The sequence below is a fragment of the Ambystoma mexicanum genome, chromosome 6p, assembly GCF_040938575.1.
Source record: "Ambystoma mexicanum isolate Mex_15411 chromosome 6p, UKY_AmexF1_1, whole genome shotgun sequence".
Taxonomy (NCBI): Eukaryota; Metazoa; Chordata; class Amphibia; order Caudata; family Ambystomatidae; genus Ambystoma; species Ambystoma mexicanum.
The window spans coordinates 459,555,683-459,575,038 of record NC_090935.1 but is presented as its reverse complement, the minus strand read 5'-3'; the positions used below and the strand labels follow the sequence as shown (position 1 = coordinate 459,575,038).

The following is a 19,356-nucleotide window of genomic DNA, read 5'->3' as shown; positions in this document are numbered from 1 at the left end:
TTGTCTGGGAATCCTGAGCAAGGTATCCAAGTTATCCACCAGCTCTCATGACAGAGAAACAGGCGTTATGTGCTGATGGAACCCCAGACAGATGGAGAACTGTCCTCCCTATGCTGCAGTGTTTGTGGCCTGTGCTGGGTCACCCATTTTCACAATTGGACTGCTTTGCTCTATGTGGCCTCATTGTGGGGGTCAGCCTCTGTTCGAGATCAAATGTCTTTCCTGCGATCATGTAAGGTCTTGCTTGGCCCTGTGGTCCAGTGTTTGCTGAATACGAAAACAAAAGATAATTACGTTTTGAGGTGCAGCAGGACTCAACAGACTGTCTCTACTTAGAATATTTCAATTTAGGGATACCCCACAAAAAGAGCTACATAACAAGAAAGACAATCTGACAGCCTCGAACTTGAAGAACTTGAAGACGAAGGAGTGCCACACACTTCACAATCCACGATCTACAGCTGCCTTAACAACTCCTGTGCTCCCGTGCACTCACAATTCTAGTAAATGTTTACATAGATGCTACACAAGCAAGGCCTGAATACTGAAATGATATTTATGAATATGTGACATTTAAAATTTTGCTGTCCCAGTGTATTTTTTCTTCCAGTCTGATCCAAACACTGGAAGTAACTCCTTGAACCACAAATGGATCATATGTAAATCTGAAGTCGTATCGCTGAGAGAACCATTTAGGAAAGTCATCTAACAGTATTGAAAGCAAATATACAGCTTCTGTAATTAATAAGCGCTGTGCTCCTCCGTGAGTCACCATACCCCCAAACCCCTTCTAATCCACCCGTACCACCTCACTCTGTCAAGCACCACCCCTAACCCCTACCCCAAACACACAACACATATATTTATTGAAAACAAAAATGTGGCGAAAACGCCACAGGGAAAATGACATTTAAAAGCACCATGTTGCTGATCTGGATGAGGCAATGGCAAAATGTTGTAATGTAGCAATAAGCCCCGAGATGGCGTGCCAATACCGCCCCAGGTAATGCCCCTGGGGGCATTACCATGGGCGGTTTTGGCCCGCCGTCGAGGGGCTTATTGCCATTAGTACCCCTTTTTCTGTTCCGAAAATGCTGAAATAAAATGGCCGTCGGGAAAGGGAAAAAGTAGTCCATTTCCCTTTTCCCTTTCCATGGCGTCCTTCGGTAGCGGACACGCTGGGAACAGAAGTGTTCCCAGCATGTTCGCTCCTGAGAAAAAAGAAGGGGAGGAGGGTGGAGGAAAGAAAAAACTTACCTGAGTCCCCGGCGGGGGACGAAGGCATTCTCCAGCCATGGGGAGGCGTGGAGAGGGGATTGCCATGCTTCGAGCCTCCTCATTGGCTAAGGGACTGCTACGCCCCCGCTGAGAACAAACGCAGGCACATAAGTGCGTGCAAGGGATTCCTGGCCTGGTAATTCCCCAGGGCGGGCCAATCAAAATGCTTTTTGGTCCTAGAAACACGATTAAGTGTTGACAAAGAGATATAAAAGAGGTGCATTTTGGAAGAAATTCTGATGGGGGTGCCCATTATACCGATACGCTTCACTTCCTTGTCCTAACCTCACCCTCATTTTTAGTAATATGAAAGATGTTTAAATTTATGTCTTGTAATTTCACTTTTTGGTAAACATCAAATTGTGTTTCTGTTTTTACGTTTTAAGTATGTTAACAAATGTGTTGTGTAATATAATGATTTAAATATGTTTTTGATAATGCCATTTATCTCTGTTTCAATTAGCTAAGACAGCTCTTCACTCTTGTATTACGGGGTTTGTCGTACCTATTGGATGTAAAGGAGGGTAGCTGTTTTGTGGAATTTGCTTATTTATACACAGAAATCAAAATTGCCCATTTTGGGAATTTCCTGGCAAATGAGCAACATGTTCGATTTTATTTTTTCCACATTTTTAATGGGGGTGTATAATACCTTTACCCACTTTTACAACACACACCTTCCTTCCACCCCCCCCTTTTTACTATTTTACCACTTTTTCCCCTTTCCAGACTATGAGGCTCATTACATGTTTGCCGGTGTCCAGAAGTAAGGTACTGGTAATAACGGTTACCGGCACCTTTCTGGACTGGCAAACGACAAGTCTGCCAGAAGGCCTGTGATCTACTTGCAGGTCAGTCAGGCCCCTACCGGCAGACATTTGCCACAATCACTGGCACCGGCATCCATCGGAATAGGGATTTACTAGCATCTCTGCCACCTGTAATATCCTGGTAATATCGGGACATCGGGTAGCGGAGATGGTACGGTACTCCTCCGGTATCCTGCCAGAATTACTAGCGGGATACCGGGGTACTTGTAATGATGTTGTAATAACATATGTAGATGTTTTCTGGCCCCGCAAAAACTCGAAAGATTGTGCAAATGTGTCTATTCGGGTGTATGCGAAAAGTTTAAAAAAAACATCAAATGCTAAGTTTGAGAGTTTGCGTTGGGCTTGAGATAATATTTCTTTTTATCTATTTTAACCAAGTATATGACCATTCTCGAGGGGGGTATAATTTCCTTGAGGGGAGTGCAAAAGAGTAGTATTTAGGGCACATTTAAAGTTTGCGGGAGTGTTTGGGAAAATATGATTGCATGCATTTATTTCAGTCTTCCTGTGGGTATAAATAGTGTATTCTTGAGAGGCACGTGTGTGAGCGGAGTCCTGCACGATAACCGGGAAACTATTGCGTTCATGCAGCAAAATCTCACAAGATTTTCTAGAGAGAACAAACGGGTCTCACAATAAACCCTTCTCTAAATGTATGCTACAACCGACCAAATACCACACACATATTCTCGCATATATGGGTGCCCCATTATCTTATAAGTTGTGACAGCTTCATAGTGCGACACAGCCCCATGTTGTTTAGATAAGCAATATACTGGAAATGTTGAATATGACATCTTTGATTTGAAAAGAAACATACCTTTAGTACTACGAGTGGTGTGAGATGTGGATAAAAAAAGCTTGGCATTCACTGAAGAAACAGTACTTAGAGAGATGTTAAGGGGATGGGTTTGAAATTCAGCAGGTTTTGGAATCTATGCTAATTAACTATGAGCCCCACCCAATTGTGTCACCCATGAACAAACTGATAACATCACATATGCCATAATTGATGACATCACTGGAAACCAGGACACACTAATGACATCACCTATATCATGGCAAACTACTCTTGTGAGTAACAAATGATCTTGCTTTATTTTAAGACGTAGGCCAAACATACTGTATAGTTGTGTCTTGTGCAGCCTATCAGACATGTACTATACCTGCTGACGCTTTATGGGGATAGAGTAGCCACTGGGCAGGCCCATTGTTACCGTTGGGTGGCCTGGGCATGGCTGCATATGACAGACAACATGACAGCTGGCCATGACTGTCATCAGTGTGACCTAGTTTCCAGTTATGTCATCACAGATCGGCTGCACAATGGGGGCCTCTGAGTTAAGGCGGTGTGGATTCCAAAAGTTGCTGGATTCGAAGGGCTCGTTTGAATTAAACCATGAATGTCATTTCAACGAAATTTCAAGGGTTTTGCTGTGTTGAACTGTTTCAACTTGACTCTCTCAAGTTATTTCACTTATAATATATATATGCCAGTATTGTGTTTCGAAACACATGGTGAACATATTCTGACATCTAGTGGTTAGTCCGGAGTATAACAATGTATTCACTTCAAAATTAAAAGTAGGTATTTATGCAGGTGCACATCAAGCCCCAATGAAATACAACAAATATAGTAGGCCTTCGGCGATGGCGTCATTGCCATTAATGGAGCGTCTGCACTTAACATACGGGATTGAAAACGAGTGGCTTTGCCAATGTTTGTTCTTATCTGGACTTCCGTCTCTGAAGACTTTCAGTGTTGATGTAGGTCACAATTGTTACTAAATACCTGGTGTGCAGAAATGGGCTTTTGATCTTCAACTATGACATGAACGTGTTACCTGTTACAAGACTGTAAATGTAATCACACGGTATATGACCGATTTTACGTGGCCAACACTCGGCTAGCATTTCTATATATAAGGTATGCTTTTGGTGTTTACATAGACAAAATTACCGTGTATAAAACCTCATCGAGGAAAGGAATCGACCATGAACTGGGTTGCCTTCCTTTGGGACCCCAGATGTACACGCCGGGATACTCCAAAACTCAAAGCCCCATTTCTGCTTCATCTGGTATCAACACAAAACTACAAAACAACTAAATACGTCGAGAAAAACAAAGGGTAACGATTGCGACTATGCTGCCTCTTTTAGAGAAATTGTAATGAACTCAGGGACACAAGATTTGTCAAAATTGTGCCAATGGAGCTTAAAGCGACCATTCGGTCTAGAAACCGGACCAAACGTGTGAGTCGCTGATCGTAGAATGGGAAGAGCTCAGTTCTCGTCCTGGCTAACTCAAGCAAACGGGCAAATAGCGTCACACAGGCCGAAGCTTTTCAGATGTTGTGCATCAGTAGGTGGATTTAGGAGTCTACTTTCCAGTGTCAGGCACCATGTGCGATAACTATTACTATCGGGGCGGGGGGGGGGGTGGGGGGGGGGGCTGCTTGCAGTAAGAAGTTCAGCCACGGGAATTTACAATAGTACGCATATACAAAACTGCAGTTTGAGGAAGTTAGATACCATTGAAGATACTGCGACAGCCTCTTAAACCTAAAGTGAAATCTCAAATCTTATTATAGAAATGTCCAGTTTTCAGTGTAATATTTTAAACCTTTCACACAGCCAGTATCGGCTTCTTTTTTTTTAGCAGTGTAATAAAGCATCTAACCAGCAGGGGGCAGACGTTTCAAGTCAATAAAAAAAAGCAGCCAGGAAGAATGGTTATGTATTTGAAAGCTCACGTTTGCCTTGATTCGTGGAGATAGCCAATAATGTATTTCATTTCGTTGGCAACGACGCGCCCTGTAATACATGAATGCGCCGCAGATAAGCACTCTAGACAAAGAAAATATACTTTCATTTCTCAGTGAACCTTCCACGAATAACCGCCATGTGTGAAATGTTATATTCTAAAACGAATGCCACTGTTCTTAGACATGTTGCTGTTAAGGTAGGGTGGCATTGCCAACACTGCATTCCATAGGCACGCGTTAGCTGAGTTGTGGAATGCCCCTTTACTGTTCGCTCACCTCATGCTGTTGCCACTCTCTGAGAAAGGAATAATAATCAATATTGATTTGCCAGAGATCTGGACCGACGGTGCACAGAACCACGTTTAGGCTCTGGGTGGTCACTGGTGTCCTATCCCTCCACCCACAGCCAGGGGTGGCAAGCTACGCCAGTCCAGCATTATTCTCTGACATGAGGGCCAGCCGAGGCTTTCACACTTCCGAGGTTGATGCATCAAGTGCCAGTCAAAGTCGAGTAATAGTAAAACCTGCCATTACAGCGCCTAGAAGGCAGAGGAGTGCTGCATACGAATGCAATGTTGTTATTATCCATTCATCTATTTCTGCGCTCGCAGTAATGTTCGGAAAACGAGCCTGAATCAAGGCATTATCTACAGGCAGCCTATCATGGTCTTCCCTGATTCCAAGACGCTCTGCTTGACTTCAGTCCACACCTTGGCGGGTTGGCACCCAGTGAGTCTAAGCTTGAAAAGATGTATTTAAAGAAACATCATTCTGGGTGTGGCTGAGTAGGATCCCCTCATTTCCAGCATTGTTTGTTGACTAGGCTAGAAGAGGCCACCACAGGTCAAAGGCAATTATCGGGGAGAGCGGGAGGGGCATAAGGAATGTGAAAGGGAAGGGTACACCTGAAAACCATTGAAAAGTAATCGGGACATTACAGTGCTTAGGGTGGAAATAATTACCAGCATGCCTGCACTTCAGGGCGGGCAGCTGCGCACCTATCGTTGCCACCACCCACAACTGTTCCTCCCAGTGTTAACATATTCCATGGACGCACTGCCTGAGATTCAGACATAACAATTAACGTAACTTAAAAAAACATACCAGCTGCGCCTTGAAACAAGACAGGTTGCCACCAGACCCGTAATGATTTACCAGCGCCGGACTTGCCGGAAACACCAGGGTATTACAACCCCGGCGTTCCGGAAAGTCAGGCACCAGTGAATTGTAAGTTCCCATTCCCATGGCGTTCCATAGGAATGCCGGTGCCCGTGCTTACGTGATGGTCTGCCTACCGTGGCAGTTGTGTCTGAGTTTGCTGGTTCGGAAACAACGGTGCCGGTAAACTTACCGTCAACGTTGTTTCTGGACTGGCAAACTTGTAATGAGGACGAATAAATGTTTAAGAGCTTCTTTAAACACATTCCCATTGTTAACCTTTTGCTCCGATTCTTAAACACATCCTCATTGTTAACCTTTTGCTCCGATTCTTAAACACATCCTCATTGTTAACCTTTTGCTCCGATTCTTAAACACATCCTCATTGTTAACCTTTTGCTCTGATTCTTAAACACATCCTCATTATTAACCTTTTGCTCCGATTCTTAAACACATCCTCATTGTTAACCTTTTGTTCTGATTCTATAGGTTGCAAGTGAAATATATTGACCACGGACAAAAAGAGAACATGTGCTTTCTTCCTATGGTAAATTGATGGACAATGGCAGACTAAGGGCCTCATTACACAGATGGCGGTAAGGATTTACCGGTAAAATACCGGTACCGGTAAATCCTTACCGCCTTACTATGAGGTCCCTTTGCTGGTTGGGGGATTTAACGCCTGCTTTTTGCAGGCGTTAAAATCCAACCCGCAAAGGGACCTCGGAGCTAATTACGGCACCGCAAAATTGCGGTGCCATAATTAGCGCCTTCCCCATTCCCATAGAGCCCTATGGGGCAGAAATGGGAATGGGGAAGGGCAATGGTGGAAGGGGGATTTACCGCCCCTCCAACCTTGGAATGGGGCGGTAAATCCCCTTTCCACTAAGGCGGTGCCGGTATTTTACTGGCATGAGCCATGGCGCTAATAGCGCCATGGCTCACCGCCTACCGTGTAATGAGGCCCTAAGTCAGTACTGAACTAATAAGCATGCCCGCCAAACACTGAAGGAAGATCTCCTTGTATACTACTTGGAGTGGCATTTTCCCTGGCCTCACCCATGTGGTGGTGCTGTTGACTGTCCTGGTCTCTCTGTGCTGGGTGTCTCGCTTATGGCGCAGGTTACTGTGCAACATCAAACACAGTCAAATTCTGCATGTGCCTCCTGAGTCCCTTCCCCTCAACTGAAGAGGCAGAGTACAGCCAGAGTCACGTGTGCCACATGTCAAGGCATACCACTCTCACATGTGCATATGCGTGCCTGCCTACTCACTGAAGTAGTTCAATGCCCCTGGCACCGCTGTTGACTTCACCACATGTCTGAGCAACCCAACACGCTGGGCAGTGCTGCCAGTCACTACAGTAGGGGGAGAGTTGCATTAATGTCATGAAGGATGACTGGAGCAGTGTGCAGCATGGCCATGACGACTGTCCAGAGCGGTCAACTTCCAACTGATTGTTATACATGAAAGTGAACACCTAGCACAGCAGAGGGACACTGCCTACTGACAAACCATCCGCAGTGTTAGTAACTGGGAATTCAGACTAGTCGACAGAATGTTAACTGGCCCATCACATGCTCTACATTTATTGCAAAGACTAGGTTTCCGGTTAATGAATCAGATTTTGGTGAGTGATGATATTTGAAATGAAGCCATTAAGACATGCCTTCCCCATTAAGATAATAGGGTGGTCCAAAGATCTGTCGAAACCTTCTTGGGATGGCATATCTTTTACAGTTTGAATTAGGTTCTGATGAGTGATGACATTGGACATGACATTTCTAAGCAATACCCTCTCAATACTGGTCAAGAGAATGCATTTGGCAGTTTTATTATATACATTTTTTGTATAAATAATGTATTCCTTTTTTTAATGTTTCAGTATCTTAGTTTCTCATCTTTAACTTGTCTCGGATTGAAGTCCAAGAGTAGGAATCTGATGAAGGCACCTGGATCTGCCCAATGCTGAAACATCTTGGGCTATTTGTAGCTCACCTGGACATTATTATACGACCTGAAGCACTGCTCTTCTGAACCCAACTTTCAGGACTGATTCTACTAATGGGCATGCGCCATTATCTTAACGATTGAATTTTCTGACACAATCCCTCGAATTCATGATCAAACTACCGTTCTCTGGATTACATTTTCCAATACCACATCCAGGACTATTTCCACTTCATGCTTACTACAATTTTCTTATTTTGTAATTTCTTTGCTTCCAAATATAGTTTTTTGATCAAGTCTTTAAGTGTACCCCTACTTTTGTATGTTTTTGTAATTAACAATTACTTTCTGTAAATCATTGTGTTCTTAGACTTTTTCAATGATTTTGAACTTGAACGTCCTGTGTAAATCTATGTGATTAATATGTATATATGTAGAAACAACAGTCCAGCTAACATATATATATATATGGTATTGGGATTATTACTCTGATGCTGCTAATGCACGTTGCACTTTACCAACAATATGTTGGACTCCTTGGCTGCTAAAGGCACTAGCACTTTATCAACAATAATGTTGAATATTGCGGATTTGCACAGTCAGTTATAATAAGCACCTTAGGAGTAAACTCCAATGCATGTTAAATATAGTCAATTAAGGTTAGGTGCACTAAGCACTTTACTCCAAACATCAAACTACATTGTAAGAATCATTTGTTAAGAATTATACATAATATAGGTCATCACAGTACTAACGCACTTCACAGAGAAATGCTCTGAACCTCTCACAAATGCATACATGTGAAAGACTAGGAAAGAGATACCAAATGGACTAAGAGTTATTATTGTTTAGAGAGTTGGTTTGATTATTGATGTATGAGTACGTTCTGTATCCCATCCATCTTTAAGTATTGCTACCTCACTTTAAAGGGTCCCAGGTCCCGGGGTTTCAAGGGGAATTGGTCTGTACAGTTCATATTTGCCCGATTCCCTTTAAAGAAAAAAGCTACCATATAAAGAAGACATAGAAAATAGACATTGTTCCTTGTCTATGTTAACTGTAAGTGGGCCAGCAGAGATGAGGTGGCAGAAAAGATGGAAGTCACAGAATAAAGGTAAGCGATGGTAGGGGGAAAGCAAGAGGAAAGGAGAAAAATGCTGACCTGGCTTTCAGGGACAGAAAACAATGGAAATTGGGGAGAGGCTGTGGATGACTCAGAATATGGGCTTTCACTGGCAGTAATGCCCATTTTATGCACATCCAGATGAGAAGATGAATATTAATGTTCCTATTTTCCTTTTTATAACCAACCTGGTGGGAATACCCTTGTTTGCCTAATAAACTTATATTATCTCCTCCATGGGAGCCCCAAGGTCACTCCCCAGTAGTGGGGCTAATCGCCAAGAAAAATTAGGCACAGGTAGGAGACTTTTTGATTCTCATAAACCATCAAATGCATACTCGTAGCTTCCTCCTTTCTAAGCTTGATGACCTTAAATACTGGGGATGTTTACAGTCTCCTCTCAAGGTTTTGTGGCCAGTGTCCATTTTTCCACAGAAGGATCTGACAAACAATCTAGTGTCCTGCCAGCATGGCACACCCACTGATGAGCAGACATGTTGTACACTTGCTTGGCTTTGTGCATGCACCTTGAAGCAGGTATGTTTCACACACATCCACTCTGGTAATTAAAAGGGAGCAGCCCAGGACTGCGGGGCACGTTAATACTTGTGTCTGGATACTGTGCACAGAACTGAGCAACACAATTCCCTCCTTTTGCCCTCCCTTCCCTGAGAGGATGACCAAACCTGGTATGAATGTGCCCCCGTGGACCCATTTTCTCCACAGACAATCGGAGACCCCACACCCATCCACTGCTCTAACTCTTCAACATTTCTCTTCTTGATTGCTGCAAAGTTGCAACTGTCCTACCTACTCTGAAACAGCCCTCTGTTCACCCAAATATGACACATATTGAATTGTCTCTCTGCACCCCACATTACCACCATTTTACATGATATCTAACTAAACCAAATCACTGGGTTTCTGGAGATCAATTGCCAATTCAACACACTCGAATGTGAACTCACTAATATTTTCATATTCCTTAATCCATTTCCTGCATTTGATTCGGCCGACCAAAGCTTCTATCCTCTAACCCTCTCAAAATCAGGCACTGCAGATTTGCCACTCAACTGGATTGCCACCAAAAGCACCTGCACTCTGACATCGGTGGAATTCTGCCAGGTGTCAGATTAAAACCTGTTCACTAGGTAACAATATCTTCACATTTAGGTTCCACAATCACTTGTTTGCAGATGACAACAGAGCTCCTATCCTTTATATCATTCCCCATGATGTATCATCCCATAAATCCAACTGCCTCTCTGTGATCCACCACTGGTTAGCACACATGCTGAATTCCCCTACAACAGAAGCAGTCTACCTCCATCAAATGTCCTAACTCTTTTCCCCCCATACAAAATATTTGTTTCCCCTGATCCCCTTATGGCATTCCTCAAGGCTTGCAACTTTATGGCTTTTCAACCACAACCACAAGCACCAACAATTCATCACGTCCAATGCAAGATGTGCTAGGATTAACCTACTGAACATAGAGTCAATTTCTCTACAGCCAGTCTTCCATCAAAACCTTGAAGTCTGACCTTCGCATTCAACTTGACTATTGGTCCATGTGGCCTTCCCTTTACACCTTTGCTCGTCCCGACAAAGTACCAAATATAGCTACTTCCAACTTTTACCACCTCTTTCGATGACTGTTAGGACTGATTTTCTATACTCTGGCCGGTTGGACAGATGTATAGAAGGCCAACCTATATTGTGACAGGGACAACTCTGGGAAGCCGTAGCCAAACCCGTTTAGGTAGCTGTGACAGGCGGTCTAGGCTAAGTTCTTCACAGAATTGAGCTTGTAGAGGGTCCACAATGAGGTCCCACAATGGGAATCACAAATTGCAATAAAATACAGTTATTTAAGTATGGCCAAAACACACTATAAGAAAATGAATACAAGCAGGTAGACTTAACAACCAATACAATCACATTAAATACATACATACATTCACAGGTTCAAATGCACAATACAAATCAAAATACTCCTGCAAAGGAATGAATAGGTAAGTATCATACACAAAAAGCTCCACAGAGATGATTCCTAGCTAAAATTGTCCAACCCTAAATTGTCTGGGGCCTTGTGCCCTATTGTTCAGGATACAGTTCCACAGAATTGAGGATGCAAGAAAAAATTTAGGTAGGGTCTCTGGGGTCCAGTGATGGATTCTTAGAGTTAGGGTTCAATGTAGACAAGTGCCTAAAATTATCCCCAACAGTCAGAAGTCTTGCCGAGGCAAGTAACGGCAAAGCCAATAGTATAAGAAAAAGGATTATTATAAGCTCATTTACCTATAGAGGGAGTATAGGGGTATGTTAAAAGCTCTGTAACATTCACCCCTTACTCTGAATCTTCCTAGGTCTTTCTGGAACAAAGGAAGGGTGTCCTGGCTTGCTTTTCCCACCAAAATCTGCGCTCCTCGATTTTCAGGAGTTACAGGTTCGAGAACGCTTCCGGTTGGGATCTTTTTCTGGTGCAGATGAAGAATACAAAAACAAACAATGCAGCACACCTCTAGGGTCTGGACTTGTGTTGGAAAAGCAGGTTTCGGACAGTGCACGCAGCGCACAGCAATACAACAGGACTCAGTAGCCGTGGTCGGACTTTCTAGTCTTTCTCAGGTGCCCTTGGTGCTAGGATGCCAGTTTGCAGAGTGTGTCGCTGCAGTGGCAGCTGAGGGTGTGCCAAGTTTCAGGTGGAAACTCCAAACGGCGACGAAGTTAACCCAGTAGCCCACAAATGCCCACAAATGAAGCTGGTCAGCCACAGGATGATTCCCGGGCACTTCCGAAGGTGGTTTTTGTGCTGGGTACCGAGTAGATGTCGGCAATAGATGGTCCCTCCACTCAAGGGGTCGTAGCACCTTCACAGGGCTCCTAAAGATCACAAGGCAGACAGGGCTCCACCAGAGCTGCAGCAGAAGTCGGTTGCCAGGCCTCCTTCAGTCAGGTTTCGGGTTTCTTCGCTGGTCTTCTCAGCTGGACAGGATACGTGGCTCCTTCAGGATCTCTGAAAAATGTATGCAGGGGTCCTCTTCTTATCCTAAAAGCCTGGTAGAAGTGAAAACTCCCACTAGCCAATAGTAGAACTAGCCCACACACACACCGCACACAGTGGCCCAATCAGGACCACTGGCGGGAACACTCATGCACACCACTCAGACACACAGAATGCAGTATGTGGATTAGGGTCAGACGACCGAGCCCACATCATGCCTGTCAAACGCACAAAGCCCTCCAGTAGCCCGCCAAAAGCTGCTGCTTTCCCAGGCACTGGAAGTTCTTATAAGGATCTTCCTGGACTCTGAGGCCAGGAAGAAGGCTAAACAACACAATTCAAAAAGAATGGGTGAAAAACCTTGTGGCACGGCCATGTTTGACCAGTAGCCATAGTCAGTAGCCAAACACGGTAAAAGCAGTAAAGCTAAAACGAAATTCCCCAGTGGGGAAAAGTCACTGCTGCCACCAGCCCATCTTTTAAGCACATCTAGAGTAACCAAAAAAATTATTTGAGTGTTAGACTAGGGCAAAACAAAAATGCACCCCATCACACTGCAGTGCAAGCTGCTTTGTGCAATGATAAAAAAGTTACCACAAGTGATACAAAAGTAACCACAAGTTGCAACATAGTCACAAGACTAAGGGGAACACTGTTTCCCAGTACTGATAGCCTTAAGGACATATCAGTTACCCCAAAACATGTGAGCAAAGGCCAGTGCAGTGAAGATTAAGGCTTCATTATATTGGAAAATGTACAGGTCAGATTAAAAAATAAAAGCACAACGTTTAGGGGTTCCATAAAGATGGAAGGAAAGGTGCATTAAAGAGAATCTTTCCTAACAATGATGCCCCTCCTCTTCCCATTGTCTTCATGTTAGTTAGCTGTCCATTTACAATAGGAAATATATATGTTGTTTTTGGCGATCTAGGTTCAGTGGAAATGAGCAAACCTCCCTCATTTCGAAAAAGGATTACAAAATCTGTTCTCAAAATTGCAAAAATAAAACACCTGAGAGAAAGCAAGGAGAAGTAGAGAGGAATAGAAAAAGGCACACTCATAAATAAATAAATTTGATGACACCCAGAAGCATTTAATTGTACCCTTTTCAAATTCCTTCTACTAGTAGCCGTCTATGGATTTCCTATTTTGTCCCCCCATTATCTGGCTGACGCCATCTCTTGCTACTTTCCTCCATGCAGGCTATGATCCCAAGCACGACTGAACTTATCCGTCCTCCACCTTCCTGAACTGCCTCACCTTTTCACTCCTTTTCACCCCTGGTCTGATTCCACAGGATCACCCTTCTCCTTGATATGATAGGATATGATAGGTTATTTATAACGCGCTTAATACCCAGAGATATGACAAACTTCACCAAAGTCTAGGAATTCCAAGTTTCTCTCAAAAATCAGATCCTGGGCCTGGAAAGTAGACTGTCCGGTGATGTCACCCAACCTCTCTGATTCCCCTGGCTTTGACTAGTACACAACTGTAAATACAGCACGTAACTGTAAACACTGCCTACCAATGTATCTGCCTTTCTGTAATATCCCAAGCCAGTGTACCAATGTGTCTCCTTCCCACCCTTTTCTCTCGCTATAAACATGTAAACCTCATAGCTGAAAAGCATATCATGTTATGACGCTTTATTCTCAACAGTTACTATAAAGAATTTCTCTAACCCCTAGTTCTTATAACATAAGATACAAATGTGTAGGCCCTTGATCTACACCCGTGAACAAAAAAATAAAATGCTTATCCTAACATATGCACAAGCTAAGAGACTGGGAAGGGTCATCCTGTGAAAATGTCCCAATGGCACACAGAGCATAATAAGTACACAGACGCCACCAGCTGCCATGCTTTATTCAGATAAACTGCCAAGAAGGGTCTAGGGAAGAGCATGCTCCTGACTCCAGGAGCCTTCACCCAGCAGAGATGGGTTCTTCCCAAACTTGTAAACATGATGAGCCTTCACCCAGCAGAGATGGGTCCTTCGCAAAAGTGTAAACATGATGATCCTTTGCCCAGCAGAGATGGGATCTTCGCAAAAGTGTAAACATGATGAGCCTTGGCCCTGCAGAGATGGGTTCTTTGCAAAAATGTTACCACGATGAGCCTTCGCCCAGCAGAGATGGGTTCTTTGCAAAAGTGTAAACATGATGAGCCTTCCCCCTGCAGAGGTGGGTTCTTCGCAAAAGTGTTACCACGATGAGCCTTCACCCAGCAGAGATGGGTTATTTGCAAAAGTGTAAACATGATGAGCCTTTGCCCAGCAGAGATGGGATCTTCGCAAAAGTGTAAAAATTATGAGCCTTTGCCCTGCATAGATGGGTTGTTTGCAAACGTGTTACCACGATGAGCCTTCACTCAGCAGAGATGGGTTCTTCTCAAAAGTGTAAACATGATGAGCCTTCACCCTGCAGAGATAGGTTCATCGCAAAAGTGTTACCACGATGAGCCTTCGCCCAGCAGAGATGGGTTCTTTGCAAAAATATAAACATGATGAGCCGCGCCCAGCAGAGATGGGTGCTTTGCAAAAGTGTAAACATGATGAGCCTTCACCCTGCAGAGATGGGTTCATCGCAAAAGTGTTACCATGATGAGCCTTCGCCCAGCAGAGATGGGTTATTCGCAAAAGTGTAAACATGATGAGCCTTCGCCCTGCAGAGATGGGTTATTTGCAATAATGTAAACATGATGAGCCTTCGCCCAGCAGAGATGGGTGCTTTGCAAAATTGTAAACATGATGAGCCTTCGCCCTGCAGAGATGGGTTCATCGCAAAAGTGTTGCCACGATGAGCCTTGGCCCAGCAGAGATGGGTTGTTCGCTAAAGTGTTCACATGAAGAGCCTTCGCCCGGCAGAGATGGGTTCCTCTTAAAGTGTACACAGTACCATGCCAGCAGGGGTGTCCTTTTCTGTGCCGAACTGTGTCGGTCATCGTAAGTGGGGGACTTTGTGGGGCATTATCCCGAATCGCGTGCTGTAAGAGCATTCTCAGATAGTCATCTTAACTATCTAGTTTGCATTTTAATTACCGTTTCAGGAAGAAATATCACAATATGCCTATAATTAACAAGATGTTATGATTTCATTTGGAAGGGAACACTTAAAGCGTAGTACTGGAGGCCTAGCCATGATAGTCCCTATAACCTAAAGTGGTCACTTTAGTGGCATTTTAATGACACCGAAGAAGGACATTTCCACCAGGAATCCAGAACTTTGTATGAAGACCTAGCAATTCTCTATCTCCCTATTTCAGTTAAAGACTGTTTTGTCTTCCTTCACTTAACAACTTTATGTGAAGCGCCTAGAAGTAGACTGTGGTGGAAACTGAGAAATCACTGAAAACCGTGATCGACTAACAGAGAAGTGGGTATCCTCACCACGTTCGGCCAGACATGCTGTACTTGTTACACTTACCCGTGGCACACCAGCCGCGTTGTCCTTCCTTAGTTTGTACCTAAATTGCTTTGTTCGTTTTACTAGCGTTTACTTATTGCATCCAAAGCAGTATCTGATGTCACCTTAACCAGTTCCTATGCATATTACTTGCAAAGATACGGGCTGCAAGACAACCTATTTGATGCTTAACAAACAAGTAGCTTAATGAATTGCACTCACCGTTAAATGACTGTTATCGATTAGGAAGATGTCAGGGTTTGCCGTATTGATTTCTGCATTTGCCATTAGCAGTAATGCCTGGAAACTTGACTGCAGAGATAAAATCAAAATAAACATGATAAAAAAAAACATGTCGCTCTCTGTCTGACTTTTCTTCCTCGCAGACTGGTACTTTTTTGTCGGACAATGTATTTTTAAGAAAATCAATAATACATGTGAAGCCATAATATTAAGTTCGGTTCCAATCCTTATAGTACAGGGTGGCCTGCAATACCCGTATTAAAAATAATGTCCTTATTAAAGTGTAGCAGTGACATCACTATACAAATCCAACAGGGAAATGACATCATCATTTATTACAATTGAGTTGTGACATCACAATGCAACGTTCAGCGCTAGCACAGAACACAATTCCATCTGCCACTGGTGTTTTTAAGACAGTTACAACCCTTATGTTCTGGGGCCCATTGGGCCAATGCCTGCCAGCCAGAGCGTAAGTAGACCTGGGCGAATCAAGGGACTCTGCGAGGATTCAGTGATGCAACCAGCCCTGTCTGTCTGTGAACACGGGTGTTATTGCTATGAGGAGTCTGAGGCTCCATCCAGGGTAATCTTAGCTTACACATTTTTTTTTTAGGGATATGAGATTCGTGCATATTGAGCATGCACAGGTTCCCTTCACAAAGACTAGGAACAAAGATGGCGGCCGCAGAAGTTGGTAAAGGGGCAAAGCCCCTTTTTTATTTACCTGGCAGCTATTGGGAACGAGTGCGAGCCAGAGATGGGGAGTAACAGATAAGTCTGATGCGGTGGGAGAGTGGGAGCGGTGGACAGGGTTTCAGGGGGTGATACATAGAGGGGGAAGGAAGGCAGATGTTGGAGTGCCCTGGGTGGCCCAGTTAAATAAAATCATGTGGACACCTATGGGAGGCATGTAGGTGGCTGAGAGAACCGGGATGCCGCTGATGGATTTCACCCATGTTCCTGCCTCCTGTTTGGCCAGATGTTTTCCCCAATTGCTAATTAATACTCTGTAGTGTCCTTTTAATTTAAAATGCCTTTATATGACACTTTACGGACATCAATTGATAAGGAACTTGTTATGGTAGTTTGTGTACTTTGTCCACTGCTGGATTTTAATATCACTGCACAAGAACTAATTTGCATGTTAGCACATATTCTAAACCCCACTTTGGCGCTCATTACAAGTTAGCGATCCTCAGCTTACCATTTCCGCTGCCCGATATTACGGGTGGTGGCAGAACGGTAAGTTATGGGACTCCAAGGGAATGGCAACACTGAAGCAGTGGCATCGTTAGTAACGGTGCTTCAGTGATTTATCGGCTGGTAGGGGCCTGGACTACCAGCAGCTAAGTCCTGCCCGTAGTTCACTGCCCCTACCACCAGACGGTCCGGAAAAGGTGCTGGTAAGCGTTGTTACCAGCACTTTTATTTCCGAATTGGCAAGCTCATAATGAGGGCCTATGTCTATTACATTAATTACATTAAACTGCTTAGATTTTTTTTACAAGCTGAAAATTAATGATTTCTTGAAGCTATTTTAATTCTGCAGATTCTATACTGTATGTATGAATCAGAAACTGGAAGACCTCTTGTATTAGAGTGAGTAGATATGATCTATAAGGAATAAACTACCCGCAACATTTTTCACAAAGATATTTGTAGTCCCTTTGGGGTTACATTTCCTTACCAGGGAATTCTGCATTCGGTCTGGTTCTTCTATTTGGTTTTGAAATGCCTCAGTGATTCACATTGCAGGGTCAGTGGAGTAACTTTGCCGAAAATGTTGGGGGGGACATGCCATCTATAGGAAAGGTGCCCATGCCAAATGAATGGGGACAAAATGGTGTGCCACGAAAGTTGGGGGGGGACAAACACCTTGCCCCCCCCTAACATTTTGCCCATGCACATGGTACGGGGTGCTTTATCACATATCTTTATATTATATCCTCCGGCATTTCATCACTAGATAATCCAATAGGAAGCCAGGCAGCAAGGGTAGAGACGAGGTTTATTTTCATACAGCTGCCGAGAAACTGACTGAGAAACAGACATAGGGCCTCATTACACGGAAGGCGGTAAGGGTTAACGGTCACCGGTAATGGTACCGGTGACCGTTAACCCTTACCGCCTTATTACCAGGTCCCTTTGCGGGTAGGTACTTTAACGCCTGCTTTTTGCAGGCGTTAAAAACCAACCCGCAAAGGGACCTCAGTGCTAATTACGGCACCGCAAATTTGCGGTACCGTAATTAGCACCTTCCCCATTCCTATTATGCCCTATGGGGCAAAAATGGGAATGGGGAAGGGCAATGGTGGAAGGGGGAATTACCGCCCCGCCAACCTTGGAGTAGGGCGGTAATTCCCCTTTCCACCAAGGTGGTTCCGGTGTTTTACCGGCATAAACCATGGTTCACCGCCTACCGTGTAATGGGGCCCATAGTTTTATTGTCTCACAATGTGGACCCTGCACAGAAATGTCTGAGTTTTCATAAGGTTTTACACATTAAAAATGATACGGAATTATTTGTATAATACATTTAGTTGGTTACATTAACAATGCACTTCCTAATGGTACCTTTTGAGGGTAAGGCTTTACAGCACGATTCTAGACCTATACAATTCCGCTGGCTGCTCCTTTTCCATTACACGTAATGAAGCTTAATCCAGACCCTAGTGCCCACGTAACTCATTCTAGTTCACAAACAGCATAGACCGACTTGACTGGTGACACTTGAACTGGGTAAACGTGTGGCCTGACATGGCCTTTGCCCCAGTGTGCATGGCAACCAATCGGCTTCATCACAAAACCACATCCCTAAAAAAGGTTGTGAATGCTGCATCAGATCGTATCATGGCTGCGACTTTGCTCATTTAAAGGGTCACGTGCAGCCACAGCTCAAGCAGAAATAAAATGCTGTCAGTTTTGACGATATTGAGCTTGTTTTAATGTCCAGAATATTCTAAGAAATCTGTGATAACTTTTGACATACTATCTAAGGACACCACAATGCATGTGGCACCAGTGTGCCAACAATCCTGATCTTGAAAATAACTACAGAACATTCTCCTTAAACATGGACTGAAAGGGAGGGATCCTTTGTTTCTGGGATTCCTTTCAGGAAAACCTTTCTTAAATGCATTTTTTCTTTTCTTGGTGTTTTTTGTATAGTGTATGCTTGGCCACAGGCACAGCTGAACACTTAACAAATCAAAGGCTAGGACTTTTTTTTTTACACTCTGAGCTGTGCCAGTTTCAGATGCACACTGGCATCTCTACAGAGTGCATGGTTTTACCAGTGCTGCGGTGGGCTCGATATGGTGGTGTTTACCCAGGGAGTGGGTTAAAGGTACCTTCGGTTGGAGGTCCAGGGTGCAGCTGAGCAGAGTAGAGTCCAAGGTTCTAACTCCCAGCCATGAACTGATAAGGAATCAGTGAATGAGCCACCTGCTTCGTGTTTCTCACTTTCCACTGCTGGAATTCAGGTCAGGGGACCAGATTCTCAAATCCTGTTTTGGCGCAAGTGAGGAGATGTGCTAATGCATCTTCTCACTTGCACCAAAAAAGAGGATTGCCCAATTCACAAAGGGCA

At 43.9% G+C, this 19,356-nt stretch overlaps 1 protein-coding gene across 1 annotated transcript in view; it reads right to left on the bottom strand.

Annotated features, from left to right (window-relative positions):
* Positions 1 to 19,356, bottom strand: part of ITGA2 (integrin subunit alpha 2) — a 659,006-nt gene that overhangs the window by 62,670 nt on the left and 576,980 nt on the right. Inside the window, exon 28 of the mRNA XM_069627259.1 lies at positions 15,744 to 15,833. Coding sequence (XP_069483360.1) covers positions 15,744 to 15,833 — 90 coding nt within the window. The remainder of the gene's footprint in view (positions 1 to 15,743; positions 15,834 to 19,356) is intronic.